Source organism: Peromyscus maniculatus, chromosome X (genome assembly GCF_049852395.1).
Source record: "Peromyscus maniculatus bairdii isolate BWxNUB_F1_BW_parent chromosome X, HU_Pman_BW_mat_3.1, whole genome shotgun sequence".
NCBI classification, from domain to species: Eukaryota; Metazoa; Chordata; class Mammalia; order Rodentia; family Cricetidae; genus Peromyscus; species Peromyscus maniculatus.
The window spans coordinates 131,273,383-131,298,948 of record NC_134875.1 but is presented as its reverse complement, the minus strand read 5'-3'; the positions used below and the strand labels follow the sequence as shown (position 1 = coordinate 131,298,948).

At 52.8% G+C, this 25,566-nt stretch overlaps 1 protein-coding gene across 10 annotated transcripts in view; it reads right to left on the bottom strand.

Moving 5' to 3' along the window:
* The window catches only part of Bcor (BCL6 corepressor), a 122,106-nt gene that overhangs the window by 7,857 nt on the left and 88,683 nt on the right, over positions 1-25,566 (bottom strand). For 5 of the 10 annotated variants that reach the window (XM_015995799.3, XM_015995798.3, XM_006976897.4 and 2 more), the window contains exons 2-10: positions 17,775-17,900; positions 16,384-16,462; positions 12,704-15,538; positions 11,990-12,043; positions 11,330-11,516; positions 5,127-5,390; positions 4,425-4,769; positions 3,506-3,831; positions 2,992-3,246 (exon numbers count right to left, since the gene is read on the bottom strand). In XM_015995799.3, coding sequence (XP_015851285.1) covers positions 2,992-3,246; positions 3,506-3,831; positions 4,425-4,769; positions 5,127-5,390; positions 11,330-11,516; positions 11,990-12,043; positions 12,704-15,538; positions 16,384-16,462; positions 17,775-17,860 — 4,431 coding nt within the window. In that variant the 5' untranslated portion in view covers positions 17,861-17,900. Of the gene's footprint in view, positions 1-2,991; positions 3,247-3,505; positions 3,832-4,424; positions 4,770-5,126; positions 5,391-11,329; positions 11,517-11,989; positions 12,044-12,703; positions 15,539-16,383; positions 16,463-17,748; positions 17,901-25,566 lie in introns of those variants that run through there. The other 5 variants (XM_015995802.3, XM_076562093.1, XM_015995803.3 and 2 more) reach the window with 4 other exon arrangements.

Here is a 25,566-nt window from a genome sequence, read left to right as displayed (position 1 = left end):
AACCTTCATCACTACAGGGCTGATTTGAGGGAACCTAGAAATGAAAGAAGTCAGCGCACAGGGCTGAGTCGATTCTCTCTTGTCCTGGAGGACGGCAGGAAAGACAGCAGTGAGCACACACTAGGTGAGCCTTTGCCAGAGCCTGGCCCCATTCGGTGCACTGTGTCACTGGACCTGAGGTCTGGCCTCATCTGGGATACACCACACTACTCTCCACAGCCTGGGGAACAGCAGGAAGAAAAGTGGGAGTGTTCTCATCTAATACTTGGGGTGACTGCGATCCAGAGGGGGTAAGACTCCCAGGTCGGCTGGGAAGAGTCAAAAGGGCCCCAATGAAAGGCTCTGGCTGGAGGGCTTTGATCCAGCTGTGATCGGCATGCCTCTGACCCTCTGCCGGGCTCAAGCAAGCTAATAACCACGCTCCTTCCTAGCTGGGAGAGTGATAGCCTCTTTGCGGATGCCAACTGCTGTCCCCAACAGAGAGAATGGTGAAGACGTGTTATGTTTTTGCATCAGAAATGGGTGTGTTTGAAGGACAGCCCACCCATTCCCAAACAAAATCAAACTGTTTTTGTTGGACAATTCTGTTAAGAGGCCATAAGCCGAATGCCATTAACCGCAAAATGTAACCATAAAGGCCATAAACCCGACATTGTTAATTAATTAAATGCCTCATTAACTTTTTTAAAAACATGATTTATTTAATTCATAGAAAATTTAACCATCACCACTAAATGCACAAGCATGTGGTTGCATACTGACATTTTAGCTGGAGAAATAGAAGCTTCCTTAGCGGGAGACAAGCGACACGGGTGTGCCTGGCCTGATCAGTGGTCTAGTTAAGACAAAGCTGAAGAGAAGCCGGGCTGTAAACCCCTAGACCCACATTAGCTGGAACAGAACGAGGCCTGGGTGACAGGGAGAGCCTTTTTATTGCACACAAGGCATCTTTAGCCAAACAGGAAGCAATCGTGTCAAAGTTCACTCCTGGGAAACTCTCCCATAGCTGTGGGATCAAGCAGTCCCGTACAGGACTACGGAAACTGTCCTTCATTTAGAAAGCTTGAAATCCCCACATCTGAATGGCCTATCATTGAACATCTTAAATCCTGCCAAAAGAAATCCAGGAAAGCCAGATTCTGAGTGAGTGAAATGCTTTACCATCAACAGTTAAAACACTGGGCATCGAATTTACATATTGAAAATTACATGTGCCTGTATGTTCGGGGAGAAGTTCAATAAATATCCCCTGGGACAAAGGAACAGAGCCTAAAAAGTGCTCCTTAGTCTAGTCTATGCCTCGGACCTCCAGGCTGTGTGAAAACGGTTCCTTAGAAGCCATGAGGGTCTCGAGCCTTGCCATCTCTCTTTGCAAAGGAGTAAGACCTTTGGAAATGATGCTGAGATCAAAGGCTAGGACAGAAGCCTTGTTTCCAGCCTGCTGCCCTTGAGGGGACCCTCATTCCCTCACTGTCGTCTCCCCCGGTGAGCTTGCCCCTGGTGAGCTCGCCGGAAGCTAGCGTCGCACTGGTGAAGCCCCTCGGAAGGAGCTGGCGCAGAGCACACAGCCTCACCCTTGCCCTTCTAGGGGTAGATGCTCTCGGCGTCAGGGAAAATAACCAGCGGCCACTTGGACTTAATCCACAGTAACTGAGCTAATTACCAATCTTCCCATCTAGTCGTTTCGGAGATCATCCAGAGCTCTAAAAACGAGCTGTGTTGGTGCAGACAACGGCACACACATCCAGAAACACCAGTGCACCCAAGACCACCCTTGCCTCAAGTTCCCACCACAGAGCCACAATTCCCAGGGTGGGAGGGAGCTGAGTCACTCCTGAGTTAACTCCTGAGTTAACGCAGGGCTGGGTAATCCCGCAGGAAGTACAATGGTATCCTAACGCAGGTAAGGGCTTCTGGCTAAAGCCTGCTGGCCCTAGCCTGCTGCGGGCCAGTGTGGATGCTGCTCCATCTTCCCTTCACGCCTCCACACTTGCTGAGCTGCCTTCTATTTCCACCATTCAACTCCCAGAGGGCTGATGTCAGCATTAAAAAATCAAAAAAAGCCTCTGCCCTGTGGGCTATGGCATCACAGGTTCAACTGGTAAGTGTGTGTGGGGTGCGCATGGCGACAGAAGGGGCCAGTTAGTTCCAGGAGGTTCTCAACTGCAGGAGAGGTCCCAGTGTGAGCCCTTGCCTAGGGAAGGTGATGGGACTTGAGTGGACTTTGCAGCCACTGTACACGATCACTACCTTTCCAAGTTCATCAATCCCTCTTCGACTTCCCTCACCAGAAAGTGCAGATAACAGCAGTTAGCAGCCCAAAGACGAGGAAAGAGTAAAATCAGTTCCTGTGGCTCACACAGGCTTAAGAGCAGACCGCGAAGGGCTCAGGCAGGGTGACACCGAGGGGACAGGTCCAGCGGACAGCAGTGAGTTCGGGACAGAGGCCTTAGACCACCATTCCCTGTCATACGTCATTCCGGTCACTGCTGCCTGCCTTCCCCACCTCAGTGGGTCCATGCCAACCCTCTCCAGTCACTTCCTACTCCCTAAGACCACCTTTCTAGCAGCAACAGCATAAGCCACCCTAAATGAAGCGGATCACTTCTCCACACCCTTGTTAATCACGAACCAAAAGAAACCAGTACAATCTCCCCAGTCGCCAAGTCCCGGGTTATGGCAGACATTCTGACATAAGTGAGCAAAAAAGCCTGGTCTGCGCATAGCCTACCTGCCCGAACAGGAACGGGAGAGCCGAGGCCTCTTTCTTTACTCCAAGGGACCTAGCCACCAAGAGCCAGCAGCCCGCAGCCAGCAGCCAGCACGTGGGGCTAATAACACAAACATCCTGCCGGGCCTTGGAACACCTCCTGATGCGGAGGGGGCTGGGCTGGGCGCTGCTCTCCAAGTCCCTCCCTGAAGCTACTGCCCCCAGCCTGGAGCAGGAGCTCCTGGATGCTCCAGATCCGGAGCGCCCACGAGCACACTCACCTCATAGCCCAGCCGGGCAGCACGCTGCAGGAGGGTCTCGCCAGCATTCTTGTTGACAATAAGTCTCCGAGCTTCTGGTGGCATGGGACGAGACTGCGTGGTCTCTTGAGGAGAACTTGAGCGTGGCAGCTGGGTGGCCTGGGTGGCCGGCAGCAATTGCTGCAAACGGTCAAAGGGCTTTGGGTCCTGCTTGGCTGGTGACAAATCGTAGTCTGAACTGGGCTCAGGTCGTTTTCTGAATCTCCGCACGGTCATCTGTCAGGAGACAAAGAGGTACACCCAGGTAAGGCTGTGACCCTTCCAACAACCCATCGCTTCTCCCTAGATCTTCCTGGAGTGGCAAAGCCATAAAGACACTTTTCTTTCTTAGGAAGGGAGGAGGGGGCTGTCACAGGAGGGGTGGGGATGGGGTTTCCCGCTTACTAGTTTGAAACTTCATGGCCATCCTCTAGGACAGGAGTGAGTTGTGAAGGGGGAGGGAGGGCGGGCACTGGGGGGAGCGGGGAGCCGGTACCTTGCTGTCATTGCTCTCCACGTAGTACTCTCCCGGGACCGGCAAGCTCCTCCTGGGCTCCTGAGGGATCAAGTGCTTGGTTTTGCAGAGTCTCTTCCCGGATGGCTTCTCGCTGTTGTCGGTGTATTTCTGCAGCGGGGAGGCAGCCTGGCAATCCTCTTCTTCGTCTGTGCACAGCACATCTGTCTTCTGGCTTTCTTTAATTTTCTGCTGTTTGGCAGGCAGCCTCGAGGCTGGCGTGCAGCTTGGCTGAGTCTGCTTTTTGCCACTTGCATTGGTGGATGAAAGGCTCTTCATGGGCGGAGAGCCGGAGAACACAGGCAAGCCTAAATACGGAGGGGGCGGTGACGGGCGGGGGAGGGGGAGAAGAGGCAGGCGTTACACAGTTGTAGCCGATGCAGAAAGCAAAGCCCATTGTTAGCACTGATCACTGGAGCGGCTTCAGTTTTTAAAGATATACCAATTATGTTTTCAAAGCATTAATATTTTAATTATCCCACATTCAAATGGCAAATAGGTTAACCCTCAAAATGCCAAGTGCTAAGTTTCTTCAAAGGGCCAGGACCAGAGGACAGAAACTGCCTCTTCCTACTCCCCCACCCACTGGGCTCGGGTTCTCAGAATCCAGACGACTGAGGCGGCTTGGGCCTGGAGGGACAGTGTTGGTAAGGTTGTGCGGCCACCCAGCCTTCCCTTCCTGACCAGCCAGAGCCTGGGAAATCAGGAAGGAAGCGGAGAGAGTCCAGGAAGTGGGCGTCCAAGGGCATCACAAAAATGCACCCGCTGCCACCAAACCTAGTCGGAGTCAAGTCCGACGGCTCGAGTCCCCCTTGCTCCTCAAAGCCCCTTCCCCGGGGAATGCATGACCCATCCATCCTCTGGGAGCAGAGTGGGTAGTTGAGAGGTGGCCTCTGCATACCTTGTTCATTGTCACTGGGTTTGAGGGACTCTTCAGACCAGCCTCTGTTGCCTTTGGCCTCTGCCTTTTTCCTGCCAGGCTTCTCTTCAGTGACGTTATTCCCCTGGGAGGTGACCTCAGGCTGAGCAGCCTGGGTCACTTCCTTCCGGCTTTGGCGGCCAGGTTTGCTCTCTGCTGCCGACACCTGCTGCTCCCACCGTTCTCTAAGGTGCAGCAAGTGGCGTTGCTTTTTAGGATGGAGCCCTGTTAATTCAATGCACACCTTCAGGTTGGTCAGCTCACTATAATGTGGGTCTTCTAAGTGGTTAGAGGAACTGTTTGTCATTCCCCTCTCAGGCCAGTCATCTAATGGAGAAATAACTACAAATTAATCAAAAGGCCCCCTGGGGAGGGAACAAACTGTCTTACATAGCACCAATGGGGTGGGGGAGGGGAGGGGGCGGCCGCTGTCTCTGCTTCGGGAGGTCTCTCATTTTCCTTCGGCCGCCTCTGGAGCTGGAGGGAGGGGAGGTGGGTGCCGCCTCCCCAAGGGTTTCAGGAATGGCAAGGCTGCACCAAACCCCCGCCTGCTGTCTATGGAGGGAGGGGGGACGGGTGCGGCGATAACCCCACTGTGTCCCCACACAAGCACACCTCAAGTGTGCCCTCTGCGGCTGCATGCACAGGCCTCCCAAGCAGGCAGCGGAAGCTGGCCAAGCTCACCTTTGGAGACCCGTCTCCGCTTGGCTTTCAGAGGGTCCTCTGGCAGCCCTTCCACAGTGGCCTCAACGTGGGTGCTGTCACCTGACGCTTTGCGTTTCTTGTCTAGCCGGAGGGTGGGGCTGTGTGGCATGTCCACCACCCCCTGGTCAGCGGGTGGCTCGCCCGTGCTCACAGGCGGCCTCTCCAAGAAATACTTTTCCACAGGAAGATCTTTGTCCTCTGGGGCTTCAAAGAGATCATGTTTGTTTCCAGTGCTATACTCGCCTGTGGGAGGAGAGACAAGACACAGCTATGAAGGCCCAGGTCCTCACAAGGAGGCAGGAGACAGGGAGTCAACACCTTAGAGCTCTTGAAGACAGGCTCCTTGCCCATCAGAAGCTCGGAACCAATGGAAAGAGAACTTGGAGAGGAAAGGCACACCAGAACAAGTCAGCAAGTGCAGTGGAAAGCAAGGCAGGCGCTTCATCTTTCTAACTTTTTCATCGCTGGGGCCTGAGGGAACCCAGACAGGGGCTGAGGTACCCACACTCTCAACCCAGTCTGGCTAAGCTTAAAATATATATATATAATCTCTTCAGGGAAGCATTTGTTCAAGTCATTATTATGAAATACAGAGGGGCAGAAGGTTGTAGTAAAAGACTAAATATCCCCCAAATGTCAGGTACCCAAGGGGCAACATCTATGTTGACTTGAATGGTGAAAATGAGGAAGGCAGATGGGAGTGTGGAAAGAACCCAGGACCCTGATGGGCAAGAGGGGGCAGAGGACCCTCCAGATCCAGGGCTGCTGGGAGGAGGGGCCCGGCATAGGCACCGGCAAGGCTTCCTAAGCACATCACAACTTCAGAGACAACTTCAAAGGGCTCAATCTGATGGCTGCCCACAGAAATCCCTATCACTAAATCAAGGAGCTGCTCTCATTTAATGTCCAAAATAGGGGATCCCCACGGGGACTCGGGTCACCTAACCTGCACTTTCTCTCAGGCAGACATCTATAGACAAGACCTCACCCCCTTCCCAGTTCTGTGTCTTTTGTAGCCGGGCACGCATGAGGGAAAGCGCTGGCTCCGGCCCCCTAGGGCTGCTTCTGTTCTCTCCCAGACCAGACAGGAGGAGCGGTGGGCACCCACCTTTTCCCTGAACCACCACAGCCCAGAACCACTTCCTAGTGTGGTTCTGGCTGAGAAGTGACCCACAGCTGGCTCTGGCATGGCAGTTTCCCTAATCCACAACAAAACAGAAACACTATGGGCGTCAGTGAGGAGGTTGAGCCGGTCAAGGGACCTGTTGGCAAGCTGAGGAACTGAGTTCCATCCCTGGGACCTACACGGTGGAAGGAGGATTGTCCGCTGACCCTCACATGTGCATCGTGACATGTGCGTGCGTGCGTGCGTGCGAGTGTGCGTGCGTGCGAGTGTGCGTGCGTGCGTGCGTGCGAGTGTGCGTGCGTGTGTGTGTGTGTGTGTGTGTGTGTGTGTGTGTGTGTGTGTGTACAATAAATCCTCCAAACAATAACAACAACAAAAAAAAAAACCCTATGTAACGATCACCATGAGGTTCGGCACCCCACATGGCCCCGGGGGTGTGGGTCTGGTGTTTTGGTAGCGCTGCAGAAGTCATTTTGTCGATGAACTAAGCGCACACCTCACAGCTCCATCCATTTCCAGTCCCACCCTTACTTCCAAGCAGCTCTGCTCAGGCCGCATCAGCTTCTCTCCAGGGCAATCCAGCACTGAGTGGCTGTCAGCCGCGGGGTGAGCAGCACCTTGGGGCGTGGGAGGCTGGATCCAATCTGAGCTAAGGAATGGATGGCCACACGCCCCCCACCCACCGCTCCTCCTCTTCATGGTGGTATACCTCAGACAATAGCCAGCAGCCAGGCCCCTTGCAGTTCTCTGAGCACACCGAACTCAAGGACACGGCCAAAGCAGGCCTCCGGTAAATGGCGATGTCCTGCCATTAGCCAGAGAAGACGTGCACACTGCCATAGACCACTGCAGTCAGCTCGGCAGGGTCTCACTTGTGCCACGTTGGGCTGTAAAGTGGGAACATTATGAGCAGCTGCCTCTCCTCGAGGGGTAGACTTCACCAACTCGGGCTGCTCAGGGCAAAGGCAGGGCCAGAGAAATTACACTGGCAGGATGCCACGTCCTTCACCCCAGCCTTTTGGAGGGGATGTGAAAGAAAGGTAACTGGATAGTGTACTAACTGGTTATGCAGCCACTCACTATTAGACAGCTAACCAGTGGGGGGCCTAACCAGATCTCACCCACTCTAATCAAGCGCCAAGGCGCGCTCCCCCCCCCCCCTCGAGTTTTCCATTCAAGTCCTGGTCTCACAGCTGAACTCTTCATGTGGGCACCTGTACCATTCTCTAAGGCGTCTTTCACGGGGAGCTTTTCCACTCAAGTTTTCATTTTCAGCCTCACTGCCAATTCCTAACAGTGAAATGAGGCTTATCTTAATCATGTGACCATTTGCCCACCCTGCCCTGTAAAACCACCCAAAAGACTATTTTATGGGCTGCCATCAGCCAAGGGTGACCTGGCTCTGTTCCTCACTCAACAGGAGCATTCCTACAAAACCCCATGGTTTTGCTATCTCTTTTTCTTCTGGTATTTTCCCATTCGGGCACACTTGCACACGGTGGGGAGGTAAGAAAGGTGTCTCTGCCACTCCATTACCACCCGCTCTTCACTGGCAGGGAGGCTGGCGGGGAGAACGGAGAACACACGGCTCCTTCAACTCCCCACCAGTCCTCATCCATCCGGCCACTGTATTCCTGAGCCTCGGGGGCTCGGAATCACTGTATGGCATGTCCCCTTCTGCCTTGTCCTGAGAAACCTCCAGAGCAGTGCCTATTGTCCTCTCCCCATTCCAAATTATCACCAAGAACACTCACTGATGAACCTGGGGTTCACACTAGTCCACACACCATCACCATAGCTGCTGTCTCTGCCATTCTCCAAACCTTCACAAACTGGGGGCAACCCTTCTCCTCCTTCCAGTCATCAAGCCTCTTAGGGCACCAACTCTCCTTCCCTTCAGAGACGCCCCAAAGACCTGCACCGAGGTGATGATCTTCCGGGAGCTAACAACAGATCTGAAGCTAACCTACCTTAACCCTACTGCCATCAGCCATGGGAAGCTCCATGGCATTCCCGTACACTTGGACGTGGACCTCCTCAAATGGAGCCAGTCCAACCACCACTTACAAGATTACCCTTAGAGCCAAGGAGATGGGCCGATGAGAACAAGCAACAGAAGCCCTAACCACCAGGCTCTACCCACTGCTTGCACTGGCCCCTTGGTCATGCCATGTGGGCAGATGAGGGTGTGGCTGTGTTAGACACTTGCTCCCTAAAGCATGGTCACATGACTTGCAGCACCTATATCCCATAATTTATTATGGCTGTGCTGCCATACTATACCTCATAGAAGCATCACCATGGCAACATTTACAAATCACCATGGCAACAAAGCAACTTCATCACTGTGGCAGCCATGCCCACTGAGCCCTAAACAAGATGGGGAGAATTTAAGACTTCTAAGGGTCACCCTAGATATTAGTCCCCTCTACAGGTAGCCAGCTGTCACCCACAGCAGAGCAGACCAGGTGACCGATGCCAAGGCATCTCTGCTCCAAACTCAAACTAGTTCATAAAGCATGCTGCCGCTGTCCTGGGGGAGAAATTCCCCAAGTGATAAAGCCCCTTGACTCAGGCTTCCTCCCGCTCCTGCTCAGGCTACCACTTAGCAGGGTCCAGGGCTATGTCACCCAAGAGACTGGCAAGGGACACGGTAGCTTATGTTCAGGAAAGACCAGGCTAATGCTTCCTCGTCCGTCTCCATCTCCAAAATGTCACTGAGAATTCCTCACTACGAATCTTTGAGTGCGCAGGGACCTGCTTCACTCATTTCATCAGCTTCTACAATGATCGGATTCGGCCATCATACCAAAGAGGGCAGATTCCAATCCTGACCATGGCCTCTCCCAAGTTCCTTCACTTGTTTACACAGCCCTTCCAACAACCAGACACAGCCACCATCTCAGAAGCTCCTTAGTTATGTTCTGGGAGCAGAGGGGCTGCCTCGGAAGGTGAAGGGCGGGAGACTGGCAGCACAGGTCTACAACCCCAGCATCCAGGAGGGTGGGGCAGGAGGACTAAGGCCAGCTTGGGTTGCGTGGTAAGATCCGTGTACTACACTCCTACGAAAAAACCAAAAAGAACCAACCAACCAAAAACATGTGGGAGGAGGTAGAGCTCAGAATCCCGTGCCTTCTACTCCAAACCCCCACCCTCTCGCTCTCAGACGCAAACAGCCTGGCTCTTTCTCCCGTGGTGACATCTGTGAGAAGTAAAGGGATCCACGGGAGCGCAGCCTCGGCCCACCTGAGTTGTGATGGCCAGGGTGGCTCAGGGATTCGCAGCTGAAGAAATCGAGGAGTCCCTGGCCTCCCACAATAAAGCAGTAATGAGAACGAGTATGATGGTTCTTTTAGGGTGTCCCCGCCAGTCAGCCACAGACACCAAGTCCCCAGACAAGCACGGGGATAGCACCCTACTTCCTTCTTGAAAACCAAGCCGCTTGCCCATCCCCTGCAGAGCACTCGGTGGCAGTTTCTGGCTCTTTCAAGTGGCAGGAGCCCTGTCTGAGTCTTGGAGGGGCCTCTCAAGCCACTCCAATTTCTTGTCTCTAGAGTCAGTAGAGGGGAAAAAAAACCCAAACCAAACCAAACCGGGAAGGAGGTGGACCTCCCAGGCAGGTAGGTGGGTGGCCTCTGATTTTTATCTGAGGGCAATGGCCACTCTGTGCAAAAGGCTGGAATCTGTCCAAGATCCCACCTCTCAACCTCTTGGAGTGTCTCTCACCATTCACTCGGAACAAAGGGGAACTCCCACTTGTGGGCAGCTCCTCCCTTCTAGAAGCACCTTGGCTACTTCTCAGTTCTTACAGGCCTTGCCAAGATCTTCGGCCTCACAAGGTGCTGGTGATGGGGCGGCTTTGTATTCACTCTGAGCCCCAGAGTGGAGGAGGAGGCTTTCTTGGCTCTTCACTCAAGAGCAGCCCAGGCCCATTGCTGCCCATACATATCCCGTGACGGAGGGGATAAGGATACTCACACCCACGCTCGACAAGAGACCCTTGGGAAAGGGCATCACTGGCTTGCCACAGAAAAGACTTTTCGTTAGGACTAACTCACAGCAAACCTTCTCGGTCTGCCTGTTGCTGCAGCCTGGCCAGAGCATTTGCTGGACCTTAAAGATGAACTGGGAGGTAGTGGGGGAAAGATGGCGCTCTAGATAGCCAAAACCGCATGCTCCTGGACCAGCAAGCCCCAGATCCCACGGGCACTGAGGAACTGTACTGGGGATGCTTCCATGCCTTCAAGGGCAGCAACAACACACACAGGGCTCTCAAACACGCAACGTCAGGGACTGGCTTGTCTAGGAGGCTTCTGCAATTGCTTGGCCTCCATGCTCACCGGGACATCCTAATCGGGCCAGAGCAGGCCTCAAACCTTAGGCGTGCACATTTGAGGAGCCCGAGGATCTTCACCAAGCGTTGCACACCCCCTCACCCTCGCAATTCTCCAAGGTTAACTCCCACAGGGGACCCACTGTTGGGACTCAAGTGCCCACCTTTTACCTCCAGAACATAAGCCACCGTCTGTCCTGTGGGGAGAGACCTTGCACAGAAACCGTACTTGGGGTCTGTTGGTAACTCCCAATGACAGCAAACGAATTCAACAAACACCTGTTCCTCCTATCTTTCTGGTGCCTTGGCCAACCTTCATCCTATCTCAACAAAAGCCGAGTACTTTCCCTTCCACATTAGACTGTCATGTGGGAGAAGGGCAAGGTTAGAGTATCGGTCCAGGTGCTACAGAAAAGAACTGACCCTCACCACCCACCTCCTACTGCTACATTGTATTGGGCTGTCATTCCCTTTGAGCCCGATGTTTCTTTGAAAACAGAGATGATGTCCCAGAAAAGAATCCCACAGCCGCCAAATCCCCTGCTGTTGCAAGCAGACATCACTGTACTAATGGCCAAAGCAGCCCCTTTCTCAGAGCAATCCCCAACTGGACCTTGGACCATTCCCCACCTCTTCCTCTCACCATCGCGGGCTCTGGAGGCAGAGTGGCCCTGTTCTCACTCACGGACATGGCACTACGATCCAACTACTCAAGTTACTTACATCGCTCACTGTCCTTCTGCTCGGCAATGGCCTCTTCCAGGGCGACTGACTTTGGCTTTTTGTCCTGACTTCCTTTCAACCTTTCCCAGTCGGCTGGGCTGAATTTGCACACCTCGGAGTCTTTGGTTGCTGGGTGGCCACCTTCTCTCTCTTTCATCTCCAACTCTGAGAAGCGCATCATTGCACGCTAGAAAGAGAACGGAGACGGAAAACAACACCTTACCATAAAGGCTAGTTCACGTGCCTTACACTATAAAAGAAAGGGTTTTCAAAGAAAAGCTTGCCCAAAGCCAACCACAATTTATGAGATCCAACTCAGATATTTTAAAGTTTAACAGATAAAATTTAAGAGTGTCTATGTGAGTAGTCACACGGTCTTTATCCGTAAAGTCATGTGTATATAGATACAGACGCAATGTGTATGTATAGCCATACATACACGATTGCACAGAGACAGACATTCTCTTTTGAAGGTTATAAATAAGACAAAACAAAACCACAACGCAAAGAAAATAAAAGAAAAGCACAACAGAAAAGAAACAAAATATACAATGAATAAAGACGACCATGGCCCACAAACTTCCCTTTGTATATTTGGAAACGAAATTGAACTCAAAAGGTTTATGGAAGATTCTAGTAATAAAAATTTGAAGAACTGACCTCACAGTAAGCAGCGGGTAGACATAAAATACTGTCCTCTTGTAATCCTTCCATCTATGTAATTAAAATGGGCACTCAATGGATCATTTAGATAACTTCATCCATTTTTATCAGCATAAACCAAGTCTTTTCTTAACATTGCAAAACAATTTGGCTTTATTCATCTTTTAATTAAAAGTAAAATATCTTAAGGAAATTCCTATACAACATCTATCATAATTCACTAGCAAATTAAATACATACTCTATCCCTTTAAGCGAATTTTTTCTTTCTGTTTTGGTGAAAAAAAATTGCACGATTCCCACAGACATGCGACTGCTACACATCTCCACCAAGTATCAAGTAAGGCATTCTAAGCAATGCTTCTAGATCTAGTTGTTGTTATCTTACAGGCCGAGACATCAAAGCAATTGCTAGGTAAACGTCATGCAGTCTTTAGACATCCTTCATAATAATTACAACTTGTTATCAGCATTCCAGTAGAGTTCTCATATAATCTACAGAATAGCTTAAAGTAGCCAGACACATGAACCTCCTCAAAGCTACTACTGCCGTCCCCTTATTGACCACATTTCATACATTCCAATCATCATAAGTGTCACTAACCAAATCTGCCTGCCTGTTGCTCTGTCCTACCACGTCCCCCCCAATCCCCTTTGCACATTACAAAGCTGACAACTGATAAAGTTAGTGAAATTAGGGGGGGATGCTCACCTGCAATGCCCGCTGCTCTCGGCTGAGCTGACTGGAATCTGCGTACAGTTCGGTAGTGACACACTTGAATCGGTCGCCCACGTAACCTGCCGAGTTAGCAATTCTCTTTGCCAGCTTGGATGGCTTCGGTTTCAGAACTTTGCCATCGTTGGCTTCTGCCTCATCAGTTCCATCTTTGGTATAGGTGGGAGTGACATCCATGCTCGGTGGGGCGCTGCCCACGCAAAATGGTTTGGGATCCTCTTGGGTTTTACCAAAAGTCACAGCAGGGGCCTCGGTGGCCAGAGTTGTCTCCAAGAATGGGGTTGCCACCGGCACCCCCAGGTTCTCTTTGTTGGTTCCTGCTGCAACACTGTCCTTGCCTAAGCTGAACACTGGCTGGCTCGGGGCCTGTTTGAAAGCATAAGATTCGTGGAAGTCACTGATGCGGCCCAGCTCCTCTCTGAGGGAGATGAAATCACGGTGCTGCATGGTCACAGGGTCAGCCGCGGGCTTGCTGGGCTCTGTGGTCTGGCCCACACTCTCGGCTACAAGGCCTGGTTTGGATGCTCCTGCATCAGTTTTAGAATCGGCTTCTTCTCGGAGGTCTACGTAGACTAGCTTGTCGCTTTTGAGGCCGCTTTTGCCTTGATTCCAGCCAGGGTTTGGCTTCAGGTTCTTCTCAGCGGGGACTTCTGGGTGTAGTTTGGTGCTGCTGGCTTCCAACATCTCAGAAAACCGACTGCGGAGGCTTGGGTCCTCATAACGGGTTCTCTCATGGGAGCGGGACCGTCTCTCCGGTTTCTCCTCTTTCGTGATCTCCATGGGGGTGTGTGGGATCAGCATGGGATGTACCATGCCCAAGCCCAGGGCATCTTGATAGGTCACAAACTCTGGCCGGCTTGTATGCAGCCCATAGGGCAGGCCAGGCTTGGGGGCAAGGTGCCCAGGAAACAGACTGCCATTGGGTAACAAAACTGGGTGAGGGTACACAGGTCCTTTGCCATGTAAAGAGAGGGGACTTAGAGCGATGCCTTCTGGTGCTGGGTAAGGGAGGTAACTCCTAGGGTAGGGAATTGGTGGGGACCTGAATGCTTCATTTGGAGATAGAAATATTGAGCTTGGCGGGAGGCCATTCTCACTCGCTTTGAAGCTCGGTTCTGGGTTGCTGGCTTTGGCTCCCTTGCTGCCACTGTGCTTGGCAGGCGTGGCTGGGGGCTGGCCCGCGTGCTGAATGACTGATGGCGTGCTGTCCACAGAGCTCCTGCTGCTGCTCTTGGTACCATCTGCATTGGCATTGGGGGCTGGTGAGGCGGAGGCTGGGCGTCCCGAGCTGGACACCGACCCTGAAACGTTAGTGATCACAGCGTCTGTGCCCCCCATGCGAGGACAGGAGGAACTCCTCTGCTGTGGTATTGCCCAGTCCAACGCCTTGTTTTTCAGCGACATGCTCTTGCCATTGTTCTCTTCATTAGGACTTGGCCCTGGCACCACCCAGGATGAGGGAGCAGTGCTGATGATTTCTGATCTATAGATAGCACAGCCATTTCCTGGAGGAGATAGCGTTTCTTTTGGAATCTCACTTCCGGAGAGCACTAATCCACTTGCAGCCCGGCTGTGAACCAGGACTGTGGCAGCCATCTTTTTCATGTGGTCAGCTTTGGAAGTGTCTCCATCCACCACTTTAGAAGACAAGTCCAGTGGTTTATCCGTGACATCTTTGGTAACAGTCTGCTTTTCCAACAGAGGTGGTGAGCCCCCATCTTTTCTGTCTTGAATCGTTGTCTTCCGGGTGTGCCCAGACATGGGCTGGGCACAATCACCCCCATCTGGAGCCTTGGGGTACTTGCCATTGGACAGTCTGGCTGTGGGGAACTCGCTACTGACTGTCATGTATGGCTTCGTCAGGGTGACTGAGGGGGAGGTGGAGATCCTGGGATAATGCTTGTGGAACTCGGAGTAGGTCTCTGCAGTGGGCTGCGTGGGGAGGTGGACACGAGGTGAGGGCCGAGGTGAAGGGGGCAGCAGGAGAGCTGCGTCGCCTGGCAGGCCACTGTTGACTGCCTTGGCGGAGGGCACCCTGGACTGTTTACTGTTTTGGATGTGGGGATAATTATGGGAATCAACAGGGTTCCCAGGGCTGACGCCCACCTTCCACGGGAGGCTTTTGTCTGAGCAGTGGACGAGAGGTGGAATGGCCGGAGAGGCTGAAGGTGTGGAAAGCCTCATGGGTGAAGCCAAGGAGGAGGGGATGTGGGGGTTAACATAGTGTGGGGGCGGCAGGTAGAGGAAGCGTTCCCCACTGGTGCAGACTGGCGAATACAGTGGCTGGGCCAAGCCATAGGACTGCTGAGGTAGCAAGGCCTTGTACATGTTCAGTGAATACTTATTTGGCGAGTCGAGGAAAGGATAGATGGCTGGAGTGGCCCCCTCCATGTAAGGGTTGACCCAGGGCAGCCGCAGGTAACTAGCACCGTTGATGTTAAGAGGGCTCTGTTTGTCGCTGGCAGGTCTGTCCAAACCCAAGCTTTCTGCTGTGGCCACAGCACTTTTTTGTATTCCAGGCGGTGTTTTGTATATAGCACTGAAGCCATTTGGGGCCTTTCCAGAAACAGCAGAAGCCTCCACTGTCTCAGGAGTATTCGGTTTGAATTGCATCTCTGGATTTCTTTCTGAAGAAAACCCAAGGCCACTGAGAGAGCTTGAGGCAGCCTCCCGACCCTTTTCTGAGCCCAGTCCACATAAGCCAGAATAGACGATGTTTCCAGGGACTCGGAGCCCTTCCCGGATGAGGCCTGTGCGGTCCATGCTCAGTGCTGCCAGGCCATCAATCCGATGGGCGCCACTGGTATCCACCTTTGTAAAAGAACAACACGGGTTACTTGGGACACCTGTCACAGTAGCAGCCCTGGTCCCCACTGGGCCACCCACTGGGTCACATGATGTCACGCACACCACCTCCCAGAAAGGTTAAAGACAGCTTTGCTGTATCCAGAGCCCCCTCCTCCCACATCCCAATCCTCCCAAAGCCTCATTTTCCATCTCTGTTCAACTAGGACCCTGCAAGTACTGAAAGATCCACGCAGACTAGAAGCCAACACATTATTTTGCTGCAGCACAGACAAGACCAAGTACAACATTCTCTGCACCACTCTTACAGGGTACAGGACTTAGACTAATCCTTGTAGAGCCTGTCAGGCTGGAGTGGGGGTGGGAGTGAGTATTCATTTCTCCCGGAGACAGAAAGGTATCATTGAAGAGGACAAGAAACAATTTTCCACGGGACAACGGGTATGGGGAACTTTAGCTTAGCCTCATTTCCCAATCAATAATGGGGCCAGGGGTCAAAGTGTGCTCGCATGTTTTGACTTCTTCTCCCTGGTGTCTGAAAGGACAGTCCAGTGTTTCATAGTTTACTGGCAAAGGAAAGCCTCAGGAACTACTTGGAGGCTGGAAGTTATCCAGCTTGGATCACTAATGGGGCGCACAGTTTATGGAAGCCACACACCCTGTGGGGCAGAGCATGGTAAAAGCAATACATAGTCAGGTCCTGACACTCTCCCCCTTACACTGAATGCTCGCACGCACGCACGCACGCACGCACGCACGCACACAACCTAATTGCATACAAGCTAATGCATAGTTGATTACAGATCACTGATATTCAGCCATCCTATCAAAAGGGGCCATTCATCCCTTACCACGGTGTGATTCAAGGGATTCTCCTCCCTCAGTTCCAGCCTGGCTTTTGAAGCGTCACCATCATTCACAGGAATTTTCCTATTTAAAAGGATACACCAATTTCATGAAAACATTTCTTGCTGAATCTATCTTTCATCTGTCTCCCCAGACCAGACCAGTTTCCACTAGTCTCATTTATTTTTGTGAACTCTCCTAGCCCTCCCCGCCATGACCTAGAGTGAGAGTCCGCTCCCAAATGGTGATTCAATATTACCCTGGCAGAACAAAGCAAAGGCAGGCCTTTCATGTGTGGGGACATGAATAACACATATGTCCCAGAGGTGGGCAAGCCAGAGATTAAGCACACTTCTCTCACGTGACCTTTTCTAAGAGGCCAAGTGCTGTCCTAGCTAACCCTTACGAGCTGTCTTGGAGGGCGGCAGACATGAAGTAAAATGGCCACGGACCAAGTGGGCTACAAGTCTACAGACTAGCCCCTTCGCCACCTACCACATCTGCAGTAATTAGCCCTGAGGGCAGGTTTTCAAAACTTCCCCCAAACAAAGTTAGGGACCACATCCACGAGACTAGTTTCCATGGTGACAGTGAAGTTATATTTGCGGCCTTTATCAAAACAATGTGGAGATGTGTGTGGATACACAATAGTATCAGAGAAATGTCAGCTACTCCAGGCAGAAGAGGAAGCTACACATCTGTGCCAGGCTGCTGTTGGCTGTCCCGGGACTTGTTATCAGAGAGCATTGATAAAGGAAGTGTTCTATGCCAACTTCCAAATCCCCAGGATAACATCGCTGACAAGCAGCAGAGGACAAGCTTCACCATTACAGCAAAGCGGCTTCAATCATCTACTGTTCGGTCGTCTCTACCCCGGTCCGAAATGACTGATTAGAAAGCCCAACTGAGCTGTCCAGTGATCAGATCCGGGCCAAAAGCCACATGGAATGGCAGCAGAGGGCAACCTGAAACCTTGGGCTGGACCCAAGGAAAGGGTAGCCATCTCCTCATTTATTACTAAGCAAACTATTTGTTTTAAAAGCACATCGAATGCCGATCCACCTGGGCCCACACTCCTGACATTTAGAGTTAAAGCAGCATATAGACGGGGATTAATTCTCCTTCATAAATATGAAATAATAAATTAAGGACGAAAGTGCACTGAAAGGCCGCTTCAGGGGCTAATCTTTTAAAGGGCGGCAATGCTTCGCTGAGCCAGACTGCCTGTTAAAACTGTAAATCAAGGGCCACCAGCTAGGAGATCTCTCTTGCCCAGACCTTTTGGGGCCCTCTCTGGCTGTGAGAAGGTGAGGGGGCTTGGGCATGGGTTCTGCTCAGGAGTGTGGGGGAGGAGAGCACTTTTCCCTCACCAGGCCTGGCCCTGGAGACCATTCACCTGTCTTCACTTGTTCCACACATGCGGACCCTTTCGCTGTTCATCCAGCTGTGAACGTTCCCATACAGGGGAGTTGCTGAAAGCATGTCGTCCTCTCGGATGGCAGCTTGGCTTCAAGCGTCTAGTCTGTTTAAAAAAAGATAGGGGGGTCCCCAAGAGGTTAGCTAAAGGAGAGGCACTGGCGAAGCAGAGAAGGCCTCTCTCAAGGCGATTCATGCAGGAGGCAGCTTGTGCCTGAGGATTGTCTACAAATGACCAGGAGCCAACAATACATCTGACCCAGTGATTGGGGGGAACAGGCTCAAGCTAACAGGAAAAGCCCATCCAAGCCACAGACAGCTCTCTACCTGCCCACACTTTTGCCACACAAAGAAGCCATATTTGAGGAGGGACTGGGGATACACAGGGCGTTAGATCACTGGCAAAATGATCCCTCCTCTCGGCGTGGTAGAAGGAGTAACGGTGAGGTGGTGGTGGCAGGTTTGGGACTCACATTAGGACGCATTGTTAAGACTGAATTTCCAAGCTGTCCTGTGTACGACCCAAAGATCGAGGGTGAAAGAGAGAGTCCAGTGGGCTGGTGAACCTCTCCACTGAAGCCCTGGATTAGATTAAGCACCTAACAGGGGTGGTTTTGCCTGGGAGCTGCAGGGGGAGGCAGCTGAGTAATTCAATGACGCCTGCTCGCTGGGGACAAGAAATCATTAGCGCATAAGTCTTTGCAGCCAGGGCTGATGCTGATGGGCTCCGAGTAGCTGGCACACAGGAACAGGCAAGCCACCCATTTTCCACATCATGGGAGGGGGAGGCTGTGCCGTGCGGGGGAGGCTGTGCGTGCGTGCGGGGGTGGGGGGCGCGTAGGGGCTGCAAAGGAGCCCAGACCACTTCCCCCACTTACCTTCTCAGCCCACCGCCCCCACCCACAGCACATTCTAGTTTGCTGCATGAGTGAAGGGTCAGGACAAGCTGCATTTTATTAACAGGATTATCACGGCGCGTGATTTATCCTCGTGCAGGATTTTAATTGCTCTTTGGAGGTTGAGCCGTTTCTTTTGACTGCGCTTCAGCCCATATCCTGCTGTTAAATGCTGGGTTAATAAGTAGGGGAGCCTTTAATGCCTGGGACCGATGGCCCTCGGCAATTCCCTGCTCACAAACACATCTCAGTTTCCCTTGTCCAGGACAGACCACGGCATTTTTCCACGGGACCCAAACCTGAGTGTGAAATAATTGGTGTGCAGATAGATCATCAGGGGAACTTTTCTCTCTCCTCCCTCACACACCCACCCACACAGTTTCCGAAAGCCCAAATGTTCCCTTAAGTCGACACATTTCCTTTGTTAGCAGGAGAAAATATGCAAATGCTTGCTTTTACACTTTAGCACTCGGAGAAGCAGACTGCCAGGTCGGTTGGGTGGAGGCACCCTGTCCAGGGACTCTTCTGCCGGGGACTGGGGTGGGGGCAGGGGAGGCTGGGGAGGACCCGCTCCCAAGCTCAGCTACGCTCCTTTCTTTGTCCTAACTAGGTCTTTTGTCCAGCAGCAACCCCCACTGGCCCCCAACCATAGAACAACACGCACCAACACAGCACGCACAGTTAGAGCTCAACAATGAAGCTGGAAGAGGAGGAAGGGCCCTGAAGAGGCCAGAATCAGTGGAGGCATCATGGGAATGGACTTTGTCGACGCTGTTTTCCTAGGAAGGGTCTCTTTCTCCAGACAGGGGAACGAACTCCAAATGGCTTAGCCATGGTGCATAGAGGAAGTGACTAGGGTGTTGCAGAAGGCTGTGGGGGGGGGCGGGCGGGGGGCTGTCCACCGTTTTCTGTCCTCCAAATATACAGGGAACGCCACCCCACCAGTGCTGGAAAGACCCAAGACCTGTTCCACGAGTGTCTCTTTCCTGAGGATCTGCTGCCTATTCTCACAACAAAAGGAAGACGTTGTGGGTGGCCTCATCAAGTAGAGCGCCACTGCTTGGTGCCGGTGTCCTGGACAGCAGTCTGCAACGGAGACCACACCATGCCTTCGTGGAGCACTGATCGATCGATCGAGTGCAGACATTCCACTGGAAACGGGAACTCCACAACCAATTCCCAGGAAAAAGAGCCTGCCTGAGAAAAGTCCAAACTCCACGCTCCAGTTCCTCAGTCGGCCTTCCCTTGAACCCCAGCTGCCTCCCACATACCTCCCTGAGTGGTCTGTCCGCCTTGGGAAAAGTACCTCAGGGAACCTCAAGGAGGAACAGAATCAACCTAGGGACTGCCTGCCGCCTTCCCCACAGAAGCATCTCCGGTCCCCTCGCTTTTCCAGAAAAGGCCACCTGTACTGTGAGGCACCTGGGCTAGACGAGAAAACGGAGGCTTCTGCCCCTCTCTGGAGCTCGTCCTTCAAGATTTTCAATATTAATGTCACACATAAATAGCATTAGCCATCAGGCTGACGCGTCCGGCACACACGGGGTCAGACCGAGAGCTAAGGCCTGGAGTGCATCTCAGCCTCCTGTGTATGTGGCTGCCAGGGAGGGGGCTGAACGAAGGGGAGCCACACTGTGGACTATGCACACATGTGCACGGGTGCTTGTGCACACTCGTGTACACACACTTACAAGCCTTAGCTGCTCCGTGAACTTTTTGTGAACTGTTCAAGAGTGGAGGTCTGTTGAACAAACAGCGGCGCCACTCCAGCCATAATTTCATTGCAACAAGCTAAGGACTTTTAACTCTTGAGGTGCCTGGCCAAAGAGGAGCAGCGGAGAAAGGGCCAGTGGCTGGGATCCTGTCTGGCAGGAGGCCCTTCTCGAGGGTGGCAGACAAGGGCAGCTCAAGGCCCCCGCAGGAACATAATCAGCAGAAGCATCCTGCTTCCACTAAACCATTGAGGAGCAGGGATTACCATCACTCAAACTCGTGGGTGAAAAGCCAAAAAGAGAGCAAGAGGCAGAAAAGAGCAACACTCAACTCATCCCATTCACTTTCTAGAAAGTGCTAGTAAAATGGCTGGGGCTTTGCTTTCTACTGCTGAGGCAAAGTACTTCAGAACTGACTTTGCTGACCCTTGGCTGTGGGATGTGGTAGAGAGAATACAGAAGACCTCAAGGCGCTTGGCTGCTATATATAAGGAAGAGGTTCACATTTGCCCCTTCTTCCACATACAGGCTACGCCTCTCCAAGTGCCAAGATGTGTGAAGTCACTCATGAAATAACACTTTACAAGCACCGGCCTGTTCCGAGGGCAAGTTGCTAGCTTTACCTTGGCTCTGGGTTTTAACCCTATCGCCAGTTGTGGAGAGAAAAGCAAGGGCGAGAAAGGAAATGCCAAGAAAGGATGGCTCAGAGAGCCAGGCAGGGAAGGCTGTCTGATTCTTACGGAACAGGTTGATTACTAACTGCAGTATCTGCCTGCTGAACATATGGGTCTTGGGGACCCACCATGTCACAGCCACACATGGTGTGTGGTCGCAGCTCCCGGTACTGGGTTTAACCGGAGTCGTCTGGACAGCCTTTGAGCAATCATTTGCTCTAGAGCCAAAGGTTGTGGCTAGATAGAGTACCCAAGCTTGGCCTGAACACAGGGGAGAAGGACCTGACTGGGAGAAGAGGGTCACAGGGACCAAGATTAGATGCTGTCCCTCCAACCTTGGCATCCTGGAGAAGGAGCGTTGCTTTCCTTTACTAAGAGACAAGAGGTGCCAACACTGTAGATCCAGGAAAAGGACACACTTTCCTTTTTTCAAAGACAAGGTCTTACTGTTCTGGCTAGCATGGGACTCAAGATTTATCTGTCTTTGCCGGGATTAACGTCACATACCAGCCCGCCCAATTTACCGGTTTCTTCTTCTTCGAGGGCATCCATCTAAGATTTCCCCTGCAGACAACAGGGAGCGGACTGAGGGAAGGGTAGTTAGGGCTCTTAACCTCCTGTCCCCTCCACTGTTAGCCCAGTACGGACAGACCACTGCCACCCTGCCCCCTGCCCCCTGCCCCCACAACAGGAAAGCATGGCTCCCGACCAGGGGCTAGGAAGACATGATGAGACCTTTCCACTCAGATGCTGCCCGAGTCCCTTCTTGGAAGGCTTTTCTCCATCCCGCGGGCAGGTCGGACATCAGTAGCCTGGTGTCAGCTCAGTGTGCTAGGGAGGGTCCTCTTGAGAAAAGAAGCCTCTCCTCCCGTGGCTGGTTCCCTTATGGTCATCACAGCTCCCGCTCTCCCCCTCACCCACCCTGTGTCCCTGGGCAGGTGGCCGAATCTCTCCAACCTTGGTCCCCTCTGTAAATATTTGGCACCGTGTTTTCCAGAGGCTTCAGCTGCACTATGGACTTGAGTTTTGACGGGCAATAACTGGAGCTGGCCATGGTTAACCCCAACAGCGTCTGACTCCACTAGACACACTGTTCACATTAAGTCCCAGAATGGCTACACGGTCTTTATCGCCGCCGCCGCCGGTGCCGTGCTGAGGAAGGAGAGCCAGAGGGGCCAGGCTGCGGGGAGGGGACGACAATGACTGGTGTGGATTTCACCCAAGCCTAAAGCTAGCGCCAGCCCTTGCTGGGGTTGCTCCAAACCCAGACTGAGTCACAGCAGCACCACACTCTGGGTGTCAAGGAAGGGAGGGGGAAGAAGTTTCTATTTTAGAATGTTGGGGGGAGGGCCTATGTGGGGGTGGGAAATGAAAAGAAAATGCTTTCCCGGATGTGCAATGCAGGGCGGGTCCTCCTGGGCTGCTTTCCCAGGTGCCATATAGCTGATGAGTAGGGGACCCTCAAATTGCTCCCCGGTCCTGAGCTATGTTAGCATTGGAAGCGTGGTCCAGGCTGCCCAGGTGCAGACTTCAAGGCACAAGCACGGGCTCTGTTCTGTGGACGTCACCACCCACAAGCCCCAGTTTTCCATCAGTAACAGGCTAAGTCAGGGAGCAGAAGGGGGAGAGGGACAAGGCCTGCTTGCGCAGACCTGATCTCCCCAGCTCCTTCTTGAAGCTCTGGGTCACAGCAGAGCCACCAGGGGGGGGAATAAACGTGGCCCTCGGTGGCAGCCCAGGAAGCGAGGAGGAGGGGGCCCCCCTCCACGCCTCTACGGGTCCGCAACAAAGGGACCGTCTTTCCCAGTACTGCTGGAGCGCACTAATCCCTCTGCCCCTCCTCACAGTTCCGGCCAAGGTCCAGCAGGACTGGCCAGGGGTCCCCTCGGGCCTTCCAGAAACTCTACCATTCTCCCCTGGGCAGCCACCCTCCCGCAAAGACCCTGTGTTCTCACGGGACTTCCAGGGTCCCTCTGCCGGAACCTCCATCACTCCTTTGGGCCTCACCACGAAATTTCAGACAGAAGCTAACTTTTGAGTGGGTTCAGGCAGACTTGGAGCCCTCAAGGGAAATGCTCAAGCCCACCACAGAGTCAGGACTATAAACCCTTCCTACCTTCAAACTAGAGGGCTGCTCCTCTGGACCCCCCCCCCCCCCGCCCTTAGGAAGACGGGAGCCAAGTATAGCCTACAGTAAAATGGGACAGGTGTGGGGTCCTGTAGAGGGCTGACCCCGAGAGTCTATCCCAAATGGGCTGATGGTCATACATTGTCTACACTAGACAGAGCCCCAGCTCCTGGAATCAGATTTAGCGCTGCTTCCAAATTAAGGACAGAGATGACTTCCCCTCTCCCTTCCACAGGGCTGGCCAGAGACTAACTGGTTTTTTGTCCTTTCTTTCCTTCAGGCTGTGCCACACCAACTAGTCAGTGAACTACATGCCCACCCAAAGTGCAGGTGGGGGAAAGTCAGGAATGAGAGTTCCTTAAAAAGGAGGTGGATCCCCCATGCAAAACCTAGGAAGCTCCAACCCCAACAGAGTTCAGTCCCCACGAAGGAATCCATACAACCTGGAGAGGAATCCTAAATAAATGCCCCATATCAAGGCCATAGTAGCATACACGTCTCCACTAAAGCTCTGTATAAACGAAACACATTTGATGTCACTCCCCACTACAAAAAGTAACAAGTTACACGAAGGCTTCCCCTAGTAAGCACAAGGGAACTTCTTAAGGAATTCAGATGTGGAAAATGCAAGGGTCCTGAAATTTGCATGCAGGCTTCTTGCTGATTGTGCAGAGCCTGAAAATCCTGGGGAGGCTGGGGGGGGGGGGAGCCAAGAGAGGGACATTCACTGTCTTTACAAGGGACAATAGGAATTCCATGTCTGCTGCTCAGGCTTGGAACTCAAAGTACCCCACAAAACAAAGCCATAGAGATGGGGATCCACGAATTTTTGTGGCTGTTCAGAGCTTAATTACTCCTCCTTGATCCATGGGACTAGACACGACACCGCCAAGGTTAAAATGCCCCAACAGCGCTGAGCAGATGTGAGCGAGCTGGCAGACACGCAAATGAGGCCTGCCTTGGAGCTCGATAACAAGTGACTAATACATTGCATATCGTTGAAAGAAAATTATTTTTCTCTAATTTGCATTTGCTTGGGGGGAAAAAAAGCCAAGCGAGTCCCTCCTTGCAAGCATGAGTCTAATCCTGGAAATAGAGCCCGGCTGCTTTAAGAGAGCTGGAAGGAGGGAAAGACTGCCAGTGTTTTGGCGTGGCAGCCTTGTTTATCTTTCCGCCTTTCCTCCAAGGCGAAACTCGTTTTGCAAGCAACATTCCTACAGAAAATGGCACACGTCATAAAAAGAGACCAATTTATAGAACTGGCACCGAAGTTCATGTATCACTCCAGAAGCATCTCCCAGCTCCCCAAGGGGGATATGGAGAAGTCCACATTAAAACTCGGCATGTTTACTTTACCTGGGGGAGGGGGTGGGGAGTATCTAGACTCAGCCACCCTGCAGTGTCCACCCAAGGGCCAAAGTCACCCAGAAGGGGAGACTATAGAATTAAGTCAGCCTGAAAAGATTCTCTATCTCCCGTGGCCAGCCAGGGCTTAGAAAGCTTCTTTCAAGCCTGGAGTTCCTGGGGGGCAGGAGTGCCTGCCGCCGCTTAACTCTCAGCTTGCTCCCGGCCACCTAAGAGGCAGACCCAAGTTCTTGACCATCTCCGTCCGTCCCTCCGCAAGCAGGGAGCGCTGACCATCACCAACTGTTCTGCTTTCCACCCTGGTGCCCTTTGTGGCTGGAGCTGAAGGCCGATGTGTTCTGACATGGGAAGGTTAGGAGATGTGTTCGGAGAGGTGTGCGTCCGAGTGGATGGAGCTGCACCCCTTCCCCTGAAATGCTGCAACCCCTCTGGATCCTGAACCCACACACTGCCAGCCTGAGGACCAGGGCCCGGCAGGCGCCCAGAACACAGCAGCCGCCTGTCTCTAACTGGTCTGAATAGGGCCACTGCAGAGGAGGAGCAGCCTTCAGAGCCTCTGGAATCCCCAGAAAGCCTTCAGTTAATAATGCATTCTTTCCACCAAGCTTACTTGGGGCTGCTGCTTGTTTTCCCAAACCTTGCAAACTCTTGTCACAAGCAGCTGAGGACCCAGGTCCAGGGATCTTGGCCAACCCCTCCAGACACAGACACACCAGGCCCCCTGGGCCTTCTCCTGACACCTCTGCCTAACAAGTTCCCTAAGCCACAACATATAAACCGTTCCACACCCTCACCCCACCCTTGGGAAGTCCTTAAGGTGTGCGCTGGGGACTGACTGGTGACGGGATGTGGCCCAGCTTTCTCTCATCCGAGAGCGCCAGCCACAAAGTGGTGGCCACCTCTGCGGCTCCTCCGCGGGGCCTGCATAGTGCGCGCTTTGTGTGAGTGCTGAGGAGGCGCAGTGCTGCTGGCGCGCGCGCCAACAGCTGTCACATTA